A 21,831-nucleotide genomic window follows, 5' to 3' on the forward strand; every position below is an offset into this window, starting at 1 on the left:
GAACTACATATAGTGTAGCTTAACCCAAACTATCAGTTAACTCGGTATGATGTGCTTATTCCGTAGAAAATGCGAAAACTCGATTTGGCGCCGTTCAAAAATGCTGCGGCCTTAATTTTTAACTAAAATATTGCAGTAATAATAGAAACAGAAGATGGATGAATAGAAAGAGTTGGATTACTAAATAATTGATTAAGTCACTGTCGTCATGGGTCGCACAATATACGAAATAATTCTTATTCTGTTCTACAGTATCGCTAATTATCTTATCGACAAAGATCTTAAAGATATTCTAACCGTATTTGATTAGAGTGAAAAGTTCAATGAAACAAGTGTTCGTTAACGAATCAGTATGGATAATTTTTATCTGTAACCAGTACAAAAGCCATAGGCCTATTGAAATTCTACGCGCAGGAATGTCATTGCGTGTTTTACCATATAACTGTTTTAAAGTACTGATGCATCGTAAATAAAGTATAATTTGTGACCGTATATATCGATGACAATCTTTCTTGAATATTCACTCATGAGTTTAAAACATCAAAATTAGGAATCTAAGACAACACTAAAGGCATTTTTGTGTAGTCTGTCTTTAATTTTGGTATTCTTTTCTTGATATATGAATTGTAAGCATGTAAATATTATAAATAATAATTTACAAAAGTGTACCACATTAAAATAATACATAGAAATGTTCTGTCTGACTTAGGAATACCCAAAAGAGGATTGAAATGATATTTAAAGAAACGTAGTGTTCTTTCAGAAATAAGGTTATTAATTATTTAATTTATTAATATGTGTCCTATAGCGATCATTACGAAATATCACTTAATCTTGAGTCCATGTTCCGTGAAGTCACTTCGATGAATTGTAGTTTCAGAATATTTCAAAAAGAAAGAAAGAAAATAAAACTAGCTTTTCTTTTCCCGTGCATTAAGTAATTGGAAGATAATCTAACTTAACTGGACAGATAAAGTTGTAATATTTAATTTTTAAAATTGAAAGTGCTAGTCGTGCACGAAGCAAAGAATGCGTATATAAAAGCGCAGTTTTTTCTTGTACAAGAGAACGGGTACATAAGAAAATCTCAAAATATGTAATTTTGCAGTTTTAAGGCATTAAGTAATAATAATAATAACTTCACAGAAACTTGATCAACACACACTACTGTTTGACTTGTAGTATTTCCAGTACGTATGAAATTAGTATTTTGTTCGAATGAAGTTCATATTCTTCAGTTGTATGTTACATGTGCAGTTTTTTTCCTTTACAGTGAGGAGGAGCGTCTGCAGTTGGAAGACAAGTTCAATCAGATGATGCAACAACGGAAAGAGGAGTATGTTTCAAATTATATTGGTATATTTTCACAACATTTTGTATTTTCCGGTGTTTAAGACGCATCTTTTTGTCATTTAAAAGAAAAGTCTGAAAATTGGCATTATAAATTGTATAACTTTGTTGTCCATATTTATATATATTATACTGTATATACCGTATAAAGTAAAAGAAAGTAACAACAGTATACGAAGCAAGACTTGCTACATATTTCTTTTATGGTGCTCAATAATATTATGCTTCTCTACTAGAAGTCATTATAGTTACTTATTCCGTGTTACATGTATCTTGAATGTAGTTGCGGTTTTTGCTTTGCTTATTTAAATAAACGTGTTTTAATTTTGCACCTTGCTGTAACAAAGACTGACATTGTGTGACAAGCTATTAATGATTATGATCGAAGCTGCTGTTACTGTAAGACCATGTATAGTGTGTTCATATTACAGTTGAGGGGAAGAAGGGAAATAATAACACATGGATAAAACATGTGAATTAACAGTAATATTTTTGTACCTTAAAGCATCCAATGGCACACAATCTGCGAATGGTTTCGAGACCTTCCTCACCTCTTCCTCAGTACATCTAAAAAAAAAAAAAAAAAAACTTGTTGCTACATAAAAGATATGATGTATGAAATTTTCTACTTGTTCATCCAATGCAATAAAAGTGATGATTATAAAATATGAAAAAAGTTGAGAACATTACGGTTTTTTTTTTTTTTTTTTTTTTTTTACTTTTAAATGGACCATCAGGCGTCTTGCTATTTCGTAGGGATACTGACAGAGAGCCTTACCTTGTTTGTCCTTTTTTCTGCTTGCTTCTCTCTTTTTTTTCCTTGTATAAGTCAGAAAATAAAAGCACTGAGATTTCAAAGTTAATATTTGTTTGTTATTATTTTCATTTTTACTTTTGGGGGATCTTGAATCAGAATTAACATAAAATTTGGAGATTGATTCTTTAGTTTTAAAACTGCAGCAGTAGACGAATCCAATCGTTGGGAATTAACTAAGAAAGTCCTCATGTGGTGAAAGGGCCGCAATATTGAATTCAACATGAACTTATTTAAATGGAAAAAGGTTATTTGACATAAATATCTAATGTGACTATTAATAAACAAAATCAGTGACATTAAGAATTCTGACATACTTTTGACCATTTGGAAATATACGGTAACAAACTTGGGATATTTACGGTTTCAGATGTATTAAATATGCGCACATCTTTCCAGATGCAAAATTTAAATGTTTTAACCTATTCCTTTGAACACGATACAGCATGAGATAAAATAGTGGTCACATAATGCGCCACTAGAGGTGATCAACATTGTGAATTTTCGCAGTGTGAAAGCTTCAAATGGCTCGCAGATTAAAAAAAAAAAAATCTTGTGATATTGGCAACGATTTACTTGGGTCGCAATAATGAACTAGATAACCTGATAGCTATATGTGAAGCCACCAGTAGAAATACACAACTGTGTGGTGGGCGCCATCTTGTTGGTAAGATTTTGGAACATACTGTTCTCATTCAAGAGTTTTATTTATTTATTTATTTATTTATTTTTTTTTTTTAAATAACGTGTCCAGGTACTTGTTAACGTCTACGATACTATTAATGTTGAAAGGAACTATGAACGTTTACTCGCAATACACCACGCATTCATTATCATTGTGTGTTTTAGGCGGTTCAATCCAGAATGGATTACTTTCAGAACACTATTAGAGATTGTGTTAATTTTACTTGCTGTTGATGCGAAATAGTGCGTCAGAGACAAGATTGTGCAAAGATTGAATCCTTTTGTGCTTGTGCCATGGCCAACTTCACAACCTCTACCCGCTTGTGTCACTATTTAGACGATGTACCGTATTGTAACCATACGAATTCCTTGCACTGTCCGGAAGATGAACCATTGACTAGTACCAATTTCTGAGAGACACTTGCTACTGCGATACGAACTCTTGACGGGATCCTAACAATATATGGACGATTTTTTCCCTTGTTATAAATTTCGGATTCCATTCCACGGCTGGTCATGGACGGTTTCTGTTTGGAAAAATTCACATAATATATTACTAGAAGCACCGAGTGGAATGGAGTCTATCTGTGGGTGATGAGCATTGAATTCTCCTGCACCTGGTACTTTTTCTATCAGGGCGATTTCAATGTCATGTTTAAGCCATATTCCTGATGGCCTCTATAACGATAACGCTCAAGTTAGGGTATAGCCTTAAATTGTATAATATCTAAGCTATCAAGAATAGATCAAAAAGTTCGTTTTATTTTTTAATTCTAACCTTAAATGTATAATTTCCCTCCCGTACAAATAAAAAATACGATTGTACTGCTCATACTTATTTACACGTTGTCATTTCTCGAATGTGGGATTCAATTCATACAGCGATTCTTAAAATATCAGTGTGTTTCTGTTTCATTGGTTAATGCTTGATCCTATGTATACTTAATATATAGTGATTTTTACGATGTTTTTATTAGGAACGACAAAAGATTGCATAATATGAAGGAAAAGTATGCAAAGTTCCTGGAGGAAGATAAATTCCGTCGCGAACGCAACGAAAGACTTCTACAAACCCTAGATAGGATTGAAAATCAAGCAGCAATTCTAGCTGCAAAGACAGAGAGACTAAGATTGCTAAGGGTAAGTTTTTATCAATATGAAACAATGTGTTTGGATGTGAGTGAGTTTGGTGTACTTCTTGGTACAACACTGTGGTTATGAAGCACGGACCTACCATTAAAGTGGAATCTGAATAAGTTCTCGGGCTTTTATCTTAAGAAATGAAATAAAATGTTATTTAACGTCCACGGTTATACCCTTTAGGCTAAGAGAGACAGATGATTAATAAAAGTAAATTATTGCGAAATTTGTGTATGTGTATCTGTTCTCCCTCCGGGAATCGAATCCGGGACCACATGCTCCAAAAGCATACGCACTAGCTATTAGATCAGCGCGTAGGACTTTTATTCTGAGCATTGTACTCTTAATAGGACTTAAATTTGCGATCATGTGCACTAAAAGCAAACGCTGTAACTGTAGGAAGTGTTAATTGTAGTGTTTATATCCAAAACTACGTAGACCAAGTCTTCTTTATACTGAAGGGTCAATACATGTTAATAAATCCTTGCAAATAATTTTAAAGAATCTTCATGAATAATGTTAGCATATATTGACTTTGCTGACTTGGTATACGCCTGTCATTAAATAATTGCTGAAATTTTCAATGGGAACTACCATCTACCTCAGACGCTCTTTTTTAAAGCACCTACTGCAAGCTCATGTTTTCAGAAAGTGCTGCTGAGAAAGATGGGAGTTTCTATTAAGAATTTTGGTGGTTACTAAATGAAAGACATTTACAAGGATTAGTCCAAGCTAATATTCATAATTATGCGTCAATTTACTTCTTAAAATGTTCGCATAATTGTGTGTAGCTTATAAATTATCAAGTAATGTTTCCTTTTCTTAATGGTGTTGAGTACCGTTACCCTTACCTTACCCTGCCACATAGCTCTACAACCCGGTATGGGCCTTGGCTCTTTCCATCAATTGCTTTATCTTTTCCTGTCTCTAGCTTCCTGTTTCCAGTTAACCGCTTTCAATATCAGGAGGTCCTCTTTTATATTATCTATCCATCTTTGTTTACACTTTCCTTTTCTTCTGCTAGAATAAATCTTCTCATTAATGATCCTTTTGGGAAGGCGATCTTTCATTCATCCGTTACATGAGACGCAGCCATCCCAGTCTTCGTGCTTTTATGTATCTGACTATGTCTTTTTTTTTTTTTTTTTTTCTGTTTCTCTGTCGGAGTGTATTCTCCATTCCTCTCCAATTTTAATAGGGCTATAAATCTTACTTATTACTTTTATTTCGAGTAAGTTACACGTAAATCATTTTCGTTTTCTTTGGTGGATGTCCACCAAAGAAATGCCGTGTTAAAGGTGGCGAAGGTCATTCTTAAATTCCGACCCGAATTGTTCATAGGAATACATTTAATGAAGATATGCACACTTTCTTACTAAGATAATAAAGAACATGAAAGTTGCACCTATGAGAAGAATACACACACACTGAAAATATACACAATTACCTCTTTCGTTAAACGCTTTATCAGATAGGGAAGGAGGGAAGTTGGGGAAAAAGAGAAGAAAAATAAAATAAAATAACTGAAGGGTAGCTGTAGAAGCGTCCAGAGAAATGCAATATTGGATAGCAGGTTCATTGATAGTGTTACAGGTTGAAAGTAGGTAAGGAAAATGAAAATAAAATCTGTGAGTTTTACGTCCCACGGTTATGCCGGTTAGTCTAAAGGAGACGGTGATGAGAAATGAGTGAAATGGTGGAATGAAGAAAGTGGGAGGAAAGGAAGAACCCCGAGAAAACCTACGAGCATGGTGTTTGTCCACCACAAAGTCCACACGGCGCGAGCTAGGATCGAACCAGGGACCCCAAGCACCGGAAGTGAACGCTCTACCACTGGGCCATCACGCCCCCGAAAGTAGCTAAGATTATAGTGGAGAAAGATAAAAATATGACAGGTAGTGGATAAGAGTGGAGAAGAACGAAGGAATAATAAATAAAGAAAAATATACGTATAATACAAGGAAAAGGATTAAATATATGAGTTTGCATAAAAAGTAATGGCAACATTATTCTTACGTCAGAGAGCTGTGTCTTAGTACTACAAGAGTTTCGTAGCTGATAAAGGAATGAGAAGTGACGAAGTGTGACGAGCGGCAACAACTGTGTTATTCAGTTAAATGCAGAATGCTGTAAAGTAGAATATGTTTCAGAAAGGCGAACAACGTGCGTTGATCAAAATTGAAATGACACATAAGCGCAGTGCATAATAATGTTTTCTTCAGAGACTTCGTGACGACCTTTTCGCCAAAATGAAGGAATCACATCATAGGAAGTGCTACGCCACAAGAGAAACCATCATCCATGCCATATGGCAGTCTCTACGGAACTTCAGTACAGATTGACGCGCTGACGGTAAGAGATAGAGATGAAAGGCGATTACATTGAAGGAGTGTAACACGTGTTCTGTGCATAACAATGTTGCCATACTTTTTATCCAGCCTATATATATATATAACATGTTTCAAATCGACACCAACAACAACGTTTGGAAGGTGATTCTTGACACCAAAATAAGACAAAAAAGTATAGACCAACCTGGGTGCACAAATGCTTCCTTTCGGAGTTATAGGCTGCCGAAAACATTAAAAAAAAAGTAAACTTTAAAGGTTCATAGCTAGTATGTGCCCTATTCAAATATCTGTATTTCGGAATACTGCAGTACTTCCGCAACAACTTCTATAGAGGTAGTTGGTGAGTACTTCAAATTATATGCCCGTAGCCAAACTCCTTGTATAAAAATTGTTGCGTTAGTACCTTAAGATTCTGAAACGGATTTTTGGTTAGGGCACATATTAGTTCCTAAGTGAAGACTTGACCCGACTACAGTAGGTTCCATAGTTAAAGTGAATATTTTCACGTTTTCGGCAGCCTATAACTACGAAATGAAGCATTTTTGCGTCCAGTTGGTCTTTGTTTTTTGTCTTATCTTGGTGTCAGGAATTACCTCTCAAACGTTGGTATTGTTTTGAAACACCCTGTTTGTATATATATATACAGGGGCGGATCAAGGGAGGGGCTACACCATATTTTGCCGTTTTATCCAGTGGAAAGCAGGATCGAAGCCCATTTTATCCAGTGTATACCTGAGCGTCAAGGGGGAGGGGCTATAGCCCCTATAGCTTCCCCCTTGGATCCGCCACTGTATATATATATATATATATATATATATATATATATATCGTATATTCCTGAAAAAATTAGCAAAAGGTAATAAATAGGTGAAAGGTGAAGGTGAAGAGTATGTTAAAAAATATTGAAAAGAAAAGAGGGGAAAAAAAAGAAATTATTAAAGCTAAAAATGTGTATGGAAACCGGAGTAGTCAGACTATTATTTATTTATTTACTTGGAGAATAGTTCCAAATCAAAATGAAATTAAATTCACTTCTACTTTAACGTTCCACGAATATCGACCGAGACTAAGGGAGATGGTAATAATGATAATGAATGAAATGATAGAATAAAAAAATGGGAGAAAACAGAAGAACCCTGAGAAAACCCACACACACATAGGGTTTGTCCACCACGAAGCCGACTTAACACGAGTTGGAATCGAACTAGGGATTTCACGCGCCAAAGATGAGTAAGATATTTTTAAAAAATAATACAATGATGTAGCAACAAAAACATATTACCTATAATTTACATAGCAATATTTACAATTTAATGTTGCAAAATGCGAATCGGTAAATTCTTTCAGGATAAAGTGACAGTAATGGGTCTTGAGGAAAGTCACATCGATAAAAATTACTGTTTTATCGCTACAAACATTAATTCTTGTATGAAGCTTGTAATGCTGAAATGTGTATTAATTCCCTTCAACTTGTAGTGAAAAAATGTTAATTTTTACCGATGTGATTTCCCTTATGAGTCAACAGTGGTAATTGGAAGTGTTGGATTTAGTAGGAAGATTACACATAAGCGACCTTTTCGTAACTGGAGCAAAGAGTCTCGCTGCTGACGCCCTCTATTGAGCCATAATCGTTCTTTCATGAGCAACCTTCGGATTATGGTAAGTCTAGCAAAAACGGTTAAGACCACAGTGGATTTTCGCGAATAGGATCGTAATGATTTGTCATCTCGTTCTTTGGTGGGTAACCACTGTCTTTATCCACTGACATATTCCTTGGAGTGTCTTCATATAGTAATCGTGTGAAATGTTACTTCCAAGCACCTCTGCTTGGCCTAGTGGCTAGCAAGCTTGCCTTCGGTGTGCGTGGTCCTGGGTTCGATTCCCGGTGGGGCGCAATTGAACGAAAAAAAATGGTTCGGATTCCACTATAATCAGTAGGTTTGCGTCTCACTTAGCCGCGCAGCATATTCGTGGGACGTTAAACTCAAACAAACAAACCAAAAAGTTGTTACTTTAGAATATTTTGTTTCTGATGATTATTTAGGAAAGTATTGAGATATACTAATTTTATATTTTGGTAACTCTTTTTCATCAATTTATATATTTACTGTAAGTGAGGTGAGGGTAATCTCTTTGTAACTCCTTTAATCAAGATGAATCAACTTTTCTCACTATTTTGCCGCCGTCTGTGGTTCAAAGTTTGAGCGATCTGTCTTCTCTCAAAGTTTGCTGTTTCATGTGAGAAATGTATTTTGCTCACAATTAAGCTACTATTCTAAATATATAATGATTTGATACAGTGCCACTTGGAAAAACAAGTTTCCAAGCAGTTGGCAACACTATATTATTAATATATTGCTAATGACTGTGTGAATATCTACTATAATATTACTATGTTACCGGATTTTTCGAAAAATTTTACGATTGTCTGGATTAAGTGTTATGGGTACTAACAATATAGAAGAAATAGAAATAAAAGCGCTTTAAAAAAAAAAAAAAAAAAAAAAATTATAAACCTTTTCTTGAGTCACTTCTTTAATTGAACATTATGTATATTTCGAACATCCATTTTGCTGCGGACATCTTCAGAGGATTCAGTTTTTTCAGTGTTTTCTAGATCTTCTTTTTAGATTTTCATCTTCTTTCCAATTTTCGCACGGGGAGATTAAGTTTGCTTTGAACCCTTTCCCCCTTCCACTACGATACGCATTTCAGTGAAAGTGTAAAGATAAAAATTCGTAATGTCATCCCTTTCCAACTGCACCCCTTACCTCTTTTCACACTCAAGCCAATGAAACTGAATTTTTACTCAAACGGATCGGAAGTGTCACTAGTGTCACTATTCATCTCAGCGACCCCGAAAACTATCTATTGGATACTAATATTGGTCGTTTTCGATTATTTTTACATACCATCTACTTTCCACCCCTACCTCTTATCTCATGCCAATGGGGGATGAATTTGGACTTATACAAGATCAGGAGTATCGCTGTTTATCTCAGTGATCCCGAAAACTATGGATTCGACATTAATATCGTCGTTTCTGATTATATTAACATGTCATCACTTTTCCCCTCCCAAAGCGTGTCTTATTCCCGCAGCATTTGTTTTGAGTTTCTAAATCATATGTGTACCAGATTTGGAAAATTGCTCAAGGCGTTCCGGAGTTATATTGGAGCATACACACATTTATGTATAATATAGATATAAAATGCCCTCCGTTCCTGTTAGCCTCAGTGCGAGATTGTGAGGTTGTCCGATTAAAGATAAGCAGACAGGTATCTCAGCGTTTTTGAAAATGTTTGTCTTAAAGAGGAATTTTATTTTATTCATTTATTTATTTATTTTTAATAAGGAGTTTATATATAGAGTTCAATATTCCTAGCTTGAGGGACTCGTATGATTCTAAATTTTTCGCACAAATTATGACTCCATCCTTCCCTTAAAATGTGCATTTTAATCAAAGTAATATGATAAAATCCCAGTTGAAGGTAGGTTGTAACGATATTTATAAGATTATTTCAGTCAGTTTAGCCATTTTCCTGTGATTCGATTGCCAATAAGATCACTTTAAATTTATATAATAGATTTGGTATCAAAACAGTGAAAATTCTTGATAACAGCCACATTTTCTCACCAAATTATAGTACAAATTTTAGATTTAAATTGGAAAAAAAAAATATGAAAATGAAAGAAAAAATGTAGGAAACACCTGCAAAACAGCAAAACTGCCTCCTCCAAAGATCTCCGCAGGAAAATGAATAGACAAAGGTTCAATTAAACAAGTAATGCAGCAAAAGACTTTTTTATTGTTTTTATTTATTTATTTGTTTGTTTCATTATATTGACAGGTTGCGTAAAAGTGAAATCTGCAACCTTTTATATAACAGTATAGGTCTTGTGTATTACACTACACATAGTATCAGTTTCAAAGATTATGATTACAGGAAATTTTGTGTTACCTGACGAAGATCAGCAGTAGCGGTATGAATGCTCGTCCATTGCACAGCAGTCTGCAGTTATCATGCATTGAATTTGTGCGAAGTTTCAGTTTCTTTATAATCAGTTTCATTTAATTTATTTACAAATCTCAATCTGTCGATCGGACAATCCGCTCCATCTGCCCACAAAATGATGGATATTTTGATAACTTAATAATAAGCTTGGAGCTATAGTCGTATATGTCGTTTTATGAGCATAGTACTTCTTGATGGACGATGCTTCCTGTGCAATAATCATTGTAAGTTGCGATGAATAATTCCCAGAAAATTTTACATGATGTTCTTATATTGGACCACATGGTCAAGGACTCAATGGAGCCCAGTCACGTCATCATCAGTAGTATCGTGTGTTTTGTCCATTGCTTCATGTTTCATAGATCTTGGATTAGATTGTACGTCCATATGTGACAATAATAGTCTAAAATATCCAATACTTCTATCCCATGCCGAGAGAGATCCGTAGGTTCATCATAAAGCTGAAACACCTGTTCAGATATTCCGAAGTACCGTCGTTACTGACTTCTTGATAACCTTCATGCCTTTGAAATGACGCCCCTTGATAATTCTTTTATCTTGGCGAATGACAAAAATTACAAGGAACAAGTTCTGGCGAAATGGAGGGGAGGGTGTTAATCCAAGACAACGATGTTCGTCCCGACGACGAACTGCCGAATGCTGAGAGCATTGTGACTGGAGACATTGTTATGATACAGTAGCAACAATTTATTTTGCCTCAACTCCCATCTCTTCTGTAACATTGAGCGAAGCAAATGAAAAATGAAATCTTCGAGCTTAACTCCCACTGTTATGCCTGTTAGGCTAAGGGAGGCGATGATTAAAGCAAGTGAATGATGATGGAAGAATTGATGAAATGAAAAGGTTGGAGGAAACGAGATTATCCCGAGAATACCCACGAGCACGATGTTGTCCACCACAAACTTCTTGGCCGGAATTCGAGCCACGTGCACCAGAGGTAAGCGCTCTATCGCTGAGCCACCGTGTCCCCTATTGAGAGAAACAGACGCCATAAGATCTCTTTGTATAGGTCCAGGTAAATCGTCTGGTTATGTGGCAAGAACTCACTGTAAACGATGCATCTCACATCGAAGAATGTAATCAACATAACTTTGACTGCCTTCCTTTTACGGCTTCGGTAACGAAGATACTTCCACTAATAGCTCTAGCGCTTAGATTCTGGGTCATACTCAGATACCCTTATCTCGCTACCAGTGATGACTACGAAGCAGGTCTAGTTCCGTTCAGATATGTGTGATAGTGTTCTTACATACTTGCATGTGGCACTCCTGATCATTCAGTAGCTGTGGCACTAGTTTTGTGAAGATTTTTTGCATGCTCTAATCTTACGTGACTTTCTAAACACTGTCCTTTTACATGCCCAGTTAACTAACTGGCTATCATTTGAACAGTGAGCCGACGATCACAACACAATACCTGCCTTACCCTCTCCAGGTTCGTGTCAGTCCTGCTTATGGAAGATCTCCCGCTCTTGGATCATTTTCTACTTTCTCGCGCTCCTCTTTGAACTTTTGTGCCACTGAAAACATTCGTTCTATACCTAAACGAATCATTTGAAGTACTTGTGATGAAATTTTCCTCAACTGGAAAAGAATTATTCCTCAGTTCTCTTGCTGAACGACCTACAAAGACAAGGATGTTCAAACAGAAGTATGTTAAGGAAAGCTAATAGTTGCAGGGCAGCTAAGGTTTCAGTCATATACTACAAAGACATCTTATTACATGATTCAATAATTAAACTACCCATATTTTGTCCATAGCCCACGTAGCATGTCAAAGCCACATATTTTTCAGACAGACATCGTTTTCCATGTAGAAATAAATCTCTCGACCTTCTTACAGAAAGTTGTGTGCTAAACACTCACTAATTGGGAACCCATTTAAGAATTCATATAAAAAATTCTATGAGTCTAATATGATGTGGTATTACTACATGTCGATAAATGATAGTTTTATAAAATTTTTAAACTGTACATTTGTAGTACTGATAGTTTTCTTACCATAGTGTCCTTTGTTCTTTCTTGAAATAGTACGTAAATAATACATCCATAAATCGTGCTGATCTGTTAATTTTCACTTTGTGTATTTCTGTTTCAGAGACATTATGAAGCATGTGTTGCAAAAATGTATCCAAGTTGGCGGGAGAGAATGAAAAAGCGACTTAATGATATCGATGTTTCGTTTAAGAAGAGAGGTTTAGTAGATACTGGCATCAATACAGAAATGTCAGTTTTGCCAGAAGAACTTCAATACCAAAATGGTGACACTATATTAAAACCATCTTCTTATCTATCAAGATTGTCAGGGAATGTAAGTAATTTGTACGACCCTTATTCCAAACCCTATTCCAAATACAGCTCATCATTTAAGCCATTCTCGAAGAGGACTTTCGAGGATAAAATAGAAGGCATTTCAAGTAGCAAACCCCTGGATTATCTCGTAGGTAGTAGAAGTAATTTTGATGTGCCAAGTCCAATAAGGAGTACGTACAAAGATGTTAATGAACCCATTCTTCATGGAGTTGAAGACAGTGTGAAGGGAAATTTGATGTTTGGAAGCAAAAGGTACGACACTAAAGTAGATAAACCACAAGATGTGAGTCTTGCTCTTGAAAATGAGCAGAATACAAGTAGAGATCTGCTTAATGTGTCATTTTCGGAAGATGCAACAACTTGTGAACCTACTGTTCCCGCTGTACCGGAAGCGGTTCCTACCATTAAAGTCACAAATAATGATGAGATCGGTAAAGAGGTGCTAGATCCAGAGATGATGGTATCAGGTGCAACAATCGAGCAGAACGATAGAGAAACTGTTGAAAAAGTTAAAGTAGGAGAAGATGACGAAGCAACTAATGGGGAACAGAAAGAATTGAAAAGTGCTGGCGGTGATGAAATAAATATCCCCAAGGCACTTCCTAAGTTAAGAAGTCCATATACTGTAAGTACTAGAGGAGCCGAGTTGGAAACATCCGCGCAAGCTGAGGGAGAGGAAGCCACAAATCAAGATATTGACATTGGAGGTGCTGGCGATATGGTACAAGCTGAGTTAGGCAAGGATGATGACAGTCAAGATGAAGTTAATTTTAATGTGGAGCACGATGTTCCTCACGAGCCAAAACACAGTTCTTTAGATGTTATTCTTGAAGATGAAGATACTCAAAATGCATCTCAAATTGAAGCGAAATCAGAAGGCGAGGAGAAAGAGATAGAATCCAAAGAAGGGGACACTGTAGAAGAACGCCAGGAAGATAAGCTAGATGATGAAACTGAGACAGATGGAGAAAATGAACCAAAAGAGGAAACTGTTAAGAGTAGTGATTTGTGTGAAACAAAGGTAGAAGAAAGTGGTGCTGCAACTGAACTTACTACTACAAGTGAAGCTGGTTTATCGGAAGCCGATGACGTTGTTACAAGTGAAGGTGATAATATAAAGAAGAAACCAATCCCTTCAATCAATGTACCTGAAGACAGCTCAGACGAAGTACCTGCAAGTTCAAGTGATGACTTTTTCGATCAGAAAGTTCCAACAGAAAGTGAGTATACTAATATTTACTTGTTTCTTTCGATTCTCTATTGATCATTTTTTTGTTTGTTTGTTCAGAAAAAGCGAATCGTTGTATGAAATACTTTGTTGTAAGGATTTAGGACAAAGCTCTGGGCATCTTCCTTGCTTGAAAGCAAGTTAATTTACATACATCCACTCCGTGTAAATTTCACTTTCACACAGCTAACAAATTAAATAATAAATTGTATGCTATTGCTACAAGATACAAATGTAACACAGTGAGAAACTGAATCGATGGTTGTGAAAATATGACCCATTATTGAACAATGTAAATAACCTCACAGTGACAATGTATTTATCCCAGCAATGTAAGTTCAGGTGCTGGTCTTGCTCCTATCTTCGGATATTCAATGTATGAAGAATAATGAAATCACATTCTTGAGTCCATAGTTAACAGTATATAAAACACAAATCATGATGCGAAAAATAATTAGCCAACTAAGTAATTTTCTCTTACTACTACTCACTTGTACCAAAAAATATAATTCTAAAAAATAGCGTTTAAAGCAAGAAAGAAGAAAAGTTCAAAAATGAGACATATACTCATATACCAATTGATAGATTTTGCTGAGCTGCACAAAATGATATGGATGATGCAAATCTTCATGCGTAGCTATTGAAAGAAACTTTTTTTTTTTTTTTTTGTAAACTTATAAATTCAGACTACGATAATTACGCCATCTATTCAAGTGAAACTGATACTAAGGTATACAATAATAAAGCTTTTGATTGGCATGAGCAAGACAATAGTATACAATATGGTTAAGTATAGCTTTGAAGAATGATTAACTCTTTAAACTTTAATTTTTGTTTAATTATACTATTGTTTAAAAATAACATTAATCGATCGATAGACCATATTGAACAGAACAAAATGACATGGTTGAGGATAAGTTCTCATGCGTAGTTTTCGAGAGAAAGGGGTTAAAAATACGTCGTTTGTTGCTAATCTGATGCAGTTGATAGATTTTATTCTGCTGGTATATGAAATGTATATATACACTGTTAAGTAATAGATTGTACCTAATGATGTTAGATTCCTCCTAACAGTGACGGGGTACTTCTAATAGTGACAGGATACTCCTAATAGAGACAAAATACTCCTGTAGTGACACACACAGTCCTAACAGTGATGCACATACTCCTGCAGTGACATACATATTCTTAACAGTAATGCACATACTCCTGCAGTGACACACACAGTCCTAACAGTGATGCACATACTCCTGCAGTAACACACAGTCCTAACAGTAATGCACATACTCCTACAATGACACACACAGCCCCAACAGTGATGCACATAGTCTTGCAGCGACATACATATTCTTAACAGTAATGCACATACTCCTGTAGTGACACACACAGTCCTAACAGTGATGCACATACTCTTGCAGTGACATACATATTCTTAACAGTAATGCACATACTCCTGCAGTGACACAGTCCTGACAGTGATGCACATACTCCTGCAGTGACACAGTCCTAACAGTGATGCACATACTCCTACAATGACATACACAGTCCTAATAGTGATTCACATACTCCTGCAGTGACATACTAGCTCTAACAGTGATGCACATACTCCTGCAGTGACACACATAGTCCTAACAGTGATTCACATAGTCCTGCAGTGACATACATAGTCCTAACATTGACATACATAATACAGTAAGGTCCCGATTATCCACGAGTGCTAGGGAAAAAAATTTTAACCCTGCTGCAGTCGCACTCAATTATTTTTCATAAATAGTCTCTGCGGACTGACACTCCGCATGCAGATAAGTACTGTATGTTCTAAAACATAAAATTATTGCATTGTAAAAATCGTTATTTACAACAATTAGTGCACATTTCGAAGTGCAACCTCTACTCTGAATCAGAAGCCGATTGTTGTAAGATATGAAAAACGGGAATTGGGAAGAGAGATTTGTGTGGTAGCAAAATACATTCATTGTTCACTGTGGAGAAAGAGTCCGCAAGCGACCACTGGAGGGTTAATTACGAACCAAAAAAATCCAAGCCAACAACCGGGAAAATACAATAGGCCGTACAGTGCGAAGATCGAAAATTACTGGCAGGTTTGTGCGGCAGGCTCTTGCTTTTTTGTTTTGGTCAGAGCTTTCACATTCTATGATCGCTGACCTTGACGACCAAGCAATACAAACAATAAAACACAGTTTTTATGCTTAAATACTGTTTTTTTTTTTTTTTTTTTCGTGTTTGCACCTCATTTTTAGTCTTTTTTCTGGATATTCCCGATTTTCGCTGTCCGTGGTGCCCTCGCCACCTAATTCCATGGATAATCGAGACTTCACTGTACTTGTAAACGTAACCGGAACAACTGTCAACATATCATTTATATTTTATCACGACCAATTGTTCCATTGTCACAGCCCTGAGGATCTGCATAATAAGAAAGATGTTAATTAGCCAGCTATTTTTCGTACCATCAGTTGTTTTATATGCTGTGTTAATTATGGACTAATAAATATGTAACTTCTGTGATTTCATTGTTCATTGTATGTTGAGCCACCGAGGATGATGAGAGGAGCGGCACTCGAATTATACCACTGGAATATATCAGGCTTAGTCTCAAATATCGAAAAATTTGGAAGATGTTGGTAAAACAAACAGAATGAAAGCAAAAAATGTATACACTCCTCAACACCCACCAACCGTGATTAATCAGACCACAGTATATATTTATTATTTAGATAAGGTTTATATATATATATATATATATATATATATATATATATATTCATTTATTAACGACAGATTTATAGAGTACAATTTCAACATACATACTTTTTAAAATGAATGAGCAAAGACTAAAAATTATTAAATAAATTTTGAAACATATTTGTTTAGGGATGTTCTGTTGAGAATTCTGTATGTTCTAATGTAATTATTGTAATTATTGTGGGCTTAAAAAACGTTTAAGCACCTAGTACCAAACATGTCTATTCACTTGCAAATATTGTAATTATTGTGGACTTAAAAGGTTTAAATCACAAGAAAGGCCTGTACCCAGTACCAAACATTAAAGAAGCTTAGTGAAACTTTTAAACGTTAATTTCCGACTAATTTACAGGGAAATTAAAAAAAAAAAAAAAAAAAAAAGTGAATATTGCTCCTTATTCCTCTTCATGCAGCTCTGATCAGGAGAGTCTTAAGCACTTTATCAGTATTCTGTATGTCCAGTGTGCTTTCATTGGCTAATCTAAAGAATACAAATGTAAAGCTTAGGCTAGAGATATAAAGATTAAAACTAAAGGAACATTGTAGAAATTGAGGGGAGTGTTGCAAAATATGATCAAATTGTAGTCTTTCTATAGCGAAAGATTTTGTTTATTATTATTATTTTCAAAGAAACGTTTAATGAAGTTATGTAAAAATGTAATAATTTTATATATTTTTTTAATAATATATGTTTGCTCCACTACAGCTAGTAACATTTATTTTTATGTTATACTAGGACTGGATTTTTTTCCGTGGCACTAAGAACTGTTTGTACTTGCCCAGAAAGCAAAAGGAAACAAGATCTCAATGCGTTTTTTCGAGATGTCTTTTAATTTACTGTTTAATTAATGAGTTCTTCATTATCTCATGTCTCCCTGTGTTGGATGTACGAATTTGTTAAAATGGATTTTTGCATATAAATATTTGAGTGTCGTAGGTATGAAAGGTTGAGAGAAACTTTTAGGAAGGTGAGTCAAAGAAAAAAAATGTAAGCCAGTAGTTTGTGTCAACTGTAACAAACAAGTAGTTATAATTAAAAACTAATAAGATAAATATGACAATACTGCATTATATGTTGACCTTATTAAATTGTTAGAATCCTGACAAGTAAGTGAACAAGTAAAAAAGTACGAATGGTAATAATAATACAAGCAAGCAGTTGTAATAATCATTATGACAAGTAAAATAAAATGCTTCATATTCATAATAATAATTCCAAGAACTAAAGAATGTTTTCGAGGAACAGTCCTTATCATCAACTTTCTTAAATCTGGAAAGGATTTAAAAGGTAAAAATATGAGGAAAGGTGAAAAGCATGAAAATTATTCGAAGTAAGTACAACACTTCACGTCAACGAATACTATGGCAAATGAACCAACGTAACTCATTATGAAGCTACTCACTATTCAGTGTTGTTACCTAGTCCTCTTTCTTTTTGATAGTGAGTTACATTGGTTCATTTGCCGTAGTATTCTCTGACGTGAAGTAGCGTATTTACTTGGAATATATATATATATATTTAATCCTTTTCACCTTGCCTCATATTTTGCCTTTTTAACCTTTTTCACACTTCAAGACATCGTGCTGATGAGTGAGAGCAAGGCAGTTCTCCAAGAGAAATTAGATACATGGAGAGGAGCATTGGAGAGCAAAGAGCTTAGAATTAGTAGAACCAAGACAGAATATTTACACTATCGTTTCAAGAAAAATGTAATCGAGAATACAAGAATACAACTTGACGAAAAAAGAGGTGCTAATGACGAAGAAATTCAAGTACTTGGGATCAATTTTGTAGGAAAATGCAGGAATAGAAGAAGATGTAAACAGCAGAATTAGCAGCAGTTGGACGAAATGGAGAGAAGTGGCAGGAGTGTTGTGTGACCGTAAGGTACTAGTACGCGTTAAAGGAAAAATTTACAAACCAGTAGTGAGACCTGCCTTATTATACGGAGCGGAATGTTGGACGAAGAAGAAGAGAGAGGAACAGAAGTTGCATGTTGTGAAGATGAAGATGCTACGGTGGATGTGTGGAGTGACGCGGAAGGACAAAATTAAGAGTGAAGTGATCCAATAAAGGTGAGACCAGTAGGGAAAAAAACTGCAAGACAGTAGACTGCGGTGGTTTGGGCATGTAAGAAGAAGAACTTTGAAGTACGTAGGTCACCGAGTAGATGCTATAAAAGTGAGTGGGAAACGAGCCCTAGGCCGGCCAAAGAAGAGGTGGGGAGGTTGTTTTAAGAACGATATGGTGACACCATACTGTACAGTAGATATGACACAAGATAGAAACAGGTGGAGGACATCGATACAAAAACCCGACCCAAGCTTTAAAAAAAAAAAAAAAAAAAAAAACACCTTAGTAGAAGAAGAAACTTAAGAAAACTTTGAGGACTGTGTTCCTCGTAAACATTCCGTAGTTCATGGGGTTATTGCGGTGGCTATGAAGCATTTTATTTTACGTGTTAAAATAAAGAAGTAACTAACACTCGCCTTACATAAAAAAAAAAGATAATTTCCTCTTTATATCATTTCGGCCCTGTCTTAGCACAGTTAAGAGGTAGGTATAACTTAACAGTAATATGGTAAGTGGTGTCCCTAAAAGACAAAATGTGAACTTTCGAGAGGAAATGCACACGCATGTAGCGTGAATTTAGACCTCCACAACCCTCCTCCGAGTGTGTGTCTCAGGAAGAGATGTATGTTGAAAACTAACGTAATAATTGATTTTTCTAGCATCGTTAAGTGTAATATTTCAAGATAATCCCAGAAATTCTTGAACACATTATGGATTCCATCTTCACTCGAATCTTTCTACTGAAACTAGAACTACCATCTCTGGTTTTAGTATATTAATTGGCAAAATATCACGCCATATAAACCAAATTCCTTTTTTACTGTATATGTGACACTACTGTTATTTTATTTTAGTTATTTAGGAACTTCCTAATACAATACTTTGAGCCAATTTAGATTGGAATAATTAATAACCAATAACATCAAAAACTGTGGAAAAGGAAGTTGACTAGATCGTATATTTAATGGTACTATCTCAGTATCATCTAGTGAAACTAAGGGAAACCCTCAGTCTAGAATGCCGCCCACTGGATTTGAACCCAGAACCTCCAAAGTAAGAACGCTAAGCACTAGCTTTGGCTCGCTCAGTGCTAGAAATGGAGGAAACTTTTTTTTTTTTTTTTTTTTTTTTTTTTTTTTTTTTTTTTTTTACAACATATCCTGTGTAGGATGAAAAAATGAAATGAAATCTTTCAGTTTTACGTCCCACGATTATGCCGGTTAGTCTAAAGGAGACGGTGATTATGAGAAATTAATGAAATGGTGGAATAAAGAAAGTGGGAGAAAACGGGAGAACCCCAAGAAAACCCACGAGCACTGTGTTTATCCACCACAAAATCCACACTGCGCGAGCTGGAATCAAACCAGGGACCCCTGTGTAGGATGAATCACTAAGGAGTAGTCAATCGGTAAGACATCTAGCTACGAACCAGATGCTCTAGGTGTGATCCCTGGTAAAGGCAGGATGTATTTTCTTATGTTCTACCGTCGTTTAAGTGCGGTTTAAATATTCTCCCAGCCTCTGTCTAATGAGTATTTGTGAAAACCTGAAGGTAATGGCAATCTTAGCATGATGTTGTGTACATCATTTCCTCTCTTCGTACTTTCACACCGCTTATGGTCACATTAGCTTGTCCAGAATTGGAAGATAGGAGTGTTTTTACCGCGCCGTCTGTAGATACGAATTCAATTGTATTCAAAGTGTAAAGAAATGCGACTGGGGTGGGAATCGAATCTGGCTCTACGACTTATCGTGCTGCTGTGTGCTAACCACTATGCTATTTATGCTACTCAATTAGTTCTCTTAACCAGCAAGATATTTTAAAGCGAGATTCAAATTAAGTACAAAACTGTGTTTCCGATAACACGAATACTAATGACTTGGCTACTCGGGGGCACTTTAAATATATTTATAGTAGAAATAAAAGTATTTTATCTAAAGTTGAACGAATAGAAATTATCGTATGAAAAGGCTAATGTATTGAACAAGTATAATAAGGATAATGTTTCATATAATTTTGTATGGTATAGTACACATAATTCTTATTAAGGCTCGAATTTCTATGACATGTCGCATTTTCATCCTGGCATGTTTTTACATGTCTAGTTAAAAGTAAACATACGCTTTTTATTGTTCAAATAAACGCATTTTTAAACTATAATGTTGTGTTAGGTCATATTTGGACCATACGTGTTATAAAAGCATATTTTTGATCTTATTTTAGGTGAGTTTTACTTTTATTCGTGACTTGGCGTTGCACCAGCCACTTGAAGAAAAGAAAAATTGCCACTTCAGCATTTGTCTGTCTGTCTTTATCTTCTTCTCTGTATTAATGATATCTAAAAATAGTGATAGTCCGCACTAAGTACGGTCAGAGATATGACTTGAAAAATTTTCACCGGGCCACCGTCTGAAGTCATCACTAGTACTTATAAGACTTATTTTAACACTAGGTTTGCGTTGTTTAAGATTATATTTTTGATCATATTTTTGCCATTTTTAGCGCCAAATGCATGTATATTTTCGAAGTTTTTATATTATAGAAATCCAAGCCCTTATTATTGTACATAACGTAATGCAGTCATAATAAAGTTTTCGTGTAAATTATTTCGCTAAGAAAGACTATGTATTTTTTTATATACAGTTCTCGCATGGTATTACTTTCCTACTATATCAACACTTAAATAGCTATTATAATGTTTTCTTGAATATTATATGGTAAATGAAGAAAATAACCGATATTTTCCCACACTATATCCTCTACAGGTGCAAATTAAATGAGATTCAAAGAAAAAGAAAGAGATCGACTGAAATGGGAATAAAGCCCGGGTTTCCACCTTACTATGCTGGTGCATTACAGCAGATCTCGAGGGTAAAAAATTTGACTGGTCGCAAGCGTACTGGGTAGCATATTGGTTAACGAACCGGCACAATAAGCCGGAGACCAGGGCTCAGTTCATAATTTCGTTGAACGTTTTTAACTTCTTGAATATCTCTTTCATAATTGAACAGAATTTTAAGGTTCAAATGCTCTCCACACCATCTGTTACTGAACAGGTATAAGTGGTTTATGTT

At 35.4% G+C, this 21,831-nt stretch overlaps 1 protein-coding gene across 3 annotated transcripts in view; it reads left to right on the top strand.

Moving 5' to 3' along the window:
- LOC145664175 (uncharacterized) overlaps window positions 1-21,831 on the top strand; it is a 58,123-nt gene that overhangs the window by 5,591 nt on the left and 30,701 nt on the right. For all 3 annotated transcript variants that reach the window (XM_081730601.1, XM_081730600.1, XM_081730603.1), the window contains exons 2-4: window positions 1,274-1,336; window positions 3,826-3,988; window positions 12,474-13,908. In XM_081730601.1, coding sequence (XP_081586727.1) covers window positions 1,274-1,336; window positions 3,826-3,988; window positions 12,474-13,908 — 1,661 coding nt within the window. The remainder of the gene's footprint in view (window positions 1-1,273; window positions 1,337-3,825; window positions 3,989-12,473; window positions 13,909-21,831) is intronic.

Source organism: Thermobia domestica, chromosome 11, assembly GCF_964235325.1.
Source record: "Thermobia domestica chromosome 11, izTheDome1.hap1.1, whole genome shotgun sequence".
NCBI lineage: Eukaryota > Metazoa > Arthropoda > Insecta > Zygentoma > Lepismatidae > Thermobia > Thermobia domestica.